Source organism: Austrofundulus limnaeus, unplaced genomic scaffold, assembly GCF_001266775.1.
Source record: "Austrofundulus limnaeus strain Quisiro unplaced genomic scaffold, Austrofundulus_limnaeus-1.0 Scaffold20, whole genome shotgun sequence".
NCBI lineage: Eukaryota > Metazoa > Chordata > Actinopteri > Cyprinodontiformes > Rivulidae > Austrofundulus > Austrofundulus limnaeus.
In genome coordinates, this window is record NW_013952422.1 from 3,034,079 (window position 1) to 3,038,429 (window position 4,351).

Below are 4,351 nucleotides of genomic sequence, written 5' to 3' on the forward strand. Positions count from 1 at the left end.
TATATATACAGCATAGAGCTCCTGAATGATGAACTGATGTGATGATGACTCTCGCTGCTCTCCTCCTGCAGAATGGGGAGTAGATGTGGACTCTTATGTGGTTCACACAAACTACAACGAGTACGCCATTGTTATCCTGAGCAAGCAGAAGTCGACAGGTGAAAAGAGCACCTCAGTTAAGCTTTACAGTGAGTATCAACTTCTTTAACGGAACAGAACTTCAAGAGGTTTTTTGTGTTTTCATTTTTTAGGTTATTTAACAAATACAATAAAATGGAAATCACCTTCTGACCCACTTTGATTCTTTTCTTACCATTGATATTATGCATTGAGAAAAGCACTGAAAGAAATATAATGCATAACCTCCTGAGACGTTGAGGACTGGATTTAGTCTCCTTATTCAGTGGGGATGACAACAAAACCCTGATGGTATTTCTAGTTGAGGAGGACTGCAAGTGAAGTGATGAGTGGTGAGGATTAATGAGCCAATGAGACCAAAGAACATAAAACAAATGTGACACAACGYGACAACTAAAATCATATGAGCAAAAATAAATGACAAAATCAAAAAGAAGCCAGAAACCCACAAACCTAAACACTGATTAATGGCTGTTAAAGTCCTTTTTTTAAAATCTGAACATCTCGCTGTCCAATATGTTTCATTTGCATTAAAAATCTCTGCAGGTCGAAGCATGACTGTGAGACCCACGATTCTGAATGACTTTAAAACTCTGGCCAAACAACAAGGGCTGAGTGAAAACAACATCATCATTAAGAAGAACAAAGGTACAAATCTATTAAAACATGCACAAAGTAAAACAAATGGATGAGCTTGAGAGGAAATGTTTTTTTGTACCACGCAGGTGACTGTGTTCCTGGACAGCAGGTTGCAGCACCAGTGACTCAACCTGAAACTCAGGTAGAAATAAAACCTGATAAAACAAATCATTTACTGACAGCAGTTTCCTTATATCACTTCAGTCGCACAGATTTTATTTTTTTATTTGACTTGGTTTGGTTAAAATTTAAAATCTTATTAAACAGCATGGGATAAATTTCCATTGTTATGCTGATGATACTAAGTTATATTTATCTATGATTTAAATCCAATCAGCTTGTGAAAGATCCATTAAATGATGAATACTGGGAGGGGAAGTGAGCATCCATCATCTTTTTCTGTTGGCAAGTTTCACCGATAGTTTCTGTTGTGTTTTGCTGTTTTTATAAAAGCGAGTGAGAAGAAGCGTGGTGGCCACTCTGAATCCTCTCGACGTCGAAGGCTCTGGGTTTGACACACCTTTGTTCAACGGAACCGGTACCAGATCAGCTCCATCAGAAACACTTAGTAAAATACATTTAAATGACTGCACGCTAAAAAAAGAAAAAAAAAGAAACTAGAAATCCTCTGACCTGTCCTCACAGAGGCGTGTAGCGCAGATCCGGACTCAGGGCCGTGCTTCGGCCTGCACGAAAACTACTTCTACAACTCTTCCTCCATGAGCTGTGAGCTCTTCCAGTACGGAGGCTGTATGGGGAACCAGAACAACTTCCAAACGGAGAGAGAGTGTCTGCAGAGGTGTCGTACGGAGGGTGAGGAGCCAGTTCAAGCTTTGGGAGCATTTTTAAAATCAACAGTTTGTTCGTTTTCCGTCACCGTGTGTTTGATCTGTGCGCCTCTGCAGCTGTGTGTCGTCTCCCCATGGCCGCCCAGCCCTGCACAGGCCAACCGAGCATCTGGGCTTTCGACGCCACCACTGGTCTATGCATGGCCTACAAACCAGGCTTCTGCCAGACCAACGCCAACAAGTTCTACACCAAGGCCGAGTGCGAGGAGTACTGCGGCATGATCAAAGGCGGTGAGACGATGAGGGAAAAGTCTTTTATATCATGTTTATTGCATGAAACCATCATGACGTTGATGTATTTTTGCTATTTTGCAGATGATCTCCTGATATCGAACTGAGCAGAGAGCGAATGACGTCAACCTGTTCACAAACGTGAAGACGTGTCGTACAAGAGACGCAATAATAAAATCAGATGTAACAGATCATCAGGACAAACCATCAATAAACGTGTCAATAATGTGTCTTGTTTATCAGTGATGCTTCTGATGAGTGATGGGATAAAAGGCTCTTTGAAGGGACTCGAATCTCGAGGAGCCGTTTGCTTCGTAGAGCCGTTCGATTTTTGAACGAGTTACATCATCACGTAGGGAAATACGTCATCACATCACGTTCAGGGCACCATGGGTTTTGTCAAGCAGAAATCCCCCTCTCCCTTTCCCCGTGAGCTTCTGTACTCCACTGCTCTGCCTGTTTTCCATGAAAAAGCAAAGCGGGAGCGATTTAGGGGTGAAAAAAAATAAAGATTATATGAGGAATAACTCTGCTCATATTGTTCGTTGTAAAGAGCCGTTCAAAAGGTTCTGATACYTCTGACTGCAGCATTCCACAGGTTTCCACGTTTCTCTGTTTATTTCCATATTAATTCATTAAATTCAGAGGTTGGCAGTAATAAAGTWAATTTACTATTTAAATTTACAGTTTTTGAGAATTGTACTTTACGTATGTAGCATTTTCTTTTACTTTTTACATTTACTCCACTATATTTCTCTAAAGCAGAGGTGCCCAAAGTGGGGCCCGCGGGCCAAAACTGGCCTGCAAAGTCATTTGATTTGGCCCACCAGCAGTTGATCTGGTTATTAGATTGTAATCTTCTGTCCTCCTATGTAGAAACACTATATATCCAGTTTTCAACCATTGGTCCAACTATAGTACAAGGAGCTGAAGTCAGATAGCAGTGGTGGGCAGCACTAATCTAAAAATTAGCCCTAAAACACTAACTCAAATATTTAGGTCCCCTAATTATAAAGCACTAACACAATGAAAATTTAGTGAAAGCTAATTCTAAAGCACTAAAATAACCCAATCAACCCTTGAACATTCTTCAACAGACAACATGAGTCACATATTGACGTGTTGCTCTATTAATACTTATCATTGACATTCTATAGTATTTGGGTTCGTATATTGTCACCTGGTGGACAGGACACATATATGAACAAAATATGTCACAGTTTTCACCCTCAGTTGTCAAAGTTGATCAATAACATTTATAGACTTCAGTTAGTGCTTCTAAATTTAGCCTGTAAATTTAGAAAGTTAGCACCTGCTTTAATCCACTAACAACTTTTAAAATAAGCAAAAGCTCTAACGCACTGATCTGGAAATTAGATCCGCTATTAGTGCATTAGGGGAACTGTGCCCACCACTGTCAAACAGTCTTAACTCACTTTATCTTTGAATTATGTTGAAATTAAATATAAAGTATGAGTAACCACATGAGACATTTAGATTAGATTTAAGCTCACATCTAGATTTGCACACCTTATACTCATATCACTCTTATACCACATACTCAAATTTTAATTTATGAAAAGTCCCATGAGCCTTTGCTGCCGGAGCGTATGTTGAATTTTCTCCATGTCCATGGGATGAAAAAAAAAGAATGCGGGCAACTGCACTGGCTGCTAGCTTATTCATAAAAACAAAACAACTTTACTTAACTTTATTTGCATATCATGTATTATATTACTGCGTTTGGCCCACGGCCCTCAGATTGATTTTATTTTTGGCCCTCTCAAGGAAAATGTTTGGGCACCCCTACTCTAAAGGCTTTAGAGTTATTATTTTTTGTCGTGTTTGTGTAGTTTACATATTTTTGTTCCACCAACACTAAAGTTGTACACTGCCCCTCTATACAGTATGTAGTGATGAGCAACTTTAAATGGTTGTGAGGGTAATAACAATAATTTTGTCCTACATGTACACAGGTATACTAGACATATTTATATTTTGTTTAGATCCTGATAAGTACTGATTTTATATTAATTTTAATATTAACATTTCAAATAAAACAAAATTAAATTAGATTCAGAGCTTCTTAATTAGTCACTTTCTCATTTTTCAGCCTTCAGCTTCTCATTAACGGACAAAACCAGGAGGGGGCGATGGTATTCCATGTAACGATGAGCTTCATTGTTTTCCTCTCAGGTTGATAATCCACCAGTGTGACTTTAGTCAGCAAATGATGAGTCACTCAGAGCTGAGAAATGACCACACATCACCAGTGCATGCCCTCTCTCTCCAGCACAGGAGCCAGGCTTCCTGCTCCCCGTTCCCAGAGTTCCCGGCTGCTGGCAGTAGAATGCTGGGAATATCCGGAAAGGAAAAGGAAGTGACATCATAGCGCTGACCTTCCGTACCAGGCCGGTTCACCTGGTGCAGCCTGCATGAGAGCTACCAAACAAGCACGCACACACACACACACACACACACACACACACACACAC

General features: G+C 40.1%; 1 protein-coding gene across 1 annotated transcript in view; it reads left to right on the forward strand.

Annotated features, from left to right (window-relative positions):
- LOC106514564 (protein AMBP) overlaps positions 1-2,084 on the forward strand; it is a gene marked incomplete in the record, with an annotated part of 4,784 nt that extends 2,700 nt beyond the window's left edge. Inside the window, 7 exon segments of the mRNA XM_014003883.1 lie at positions 72-188; positions 685-786; positions 864-919; positions 1,231-1,315; positions 1,423-1,590; positions 1,683-1,856; positions 1,941-2,084. Of these exon segments, the coding sequence (XP_013859337.1) occupies positions 72-188; positions 685-786; positions 864-919; positions 1,231-1,315; positions 1,423-1,590; positions 1,683-1,856; positions 1,941-1,963 (725 nt within the window).
- Between the last annotated feature and the right edge of the window lie 2,267 nt (positions 2,085-4,351).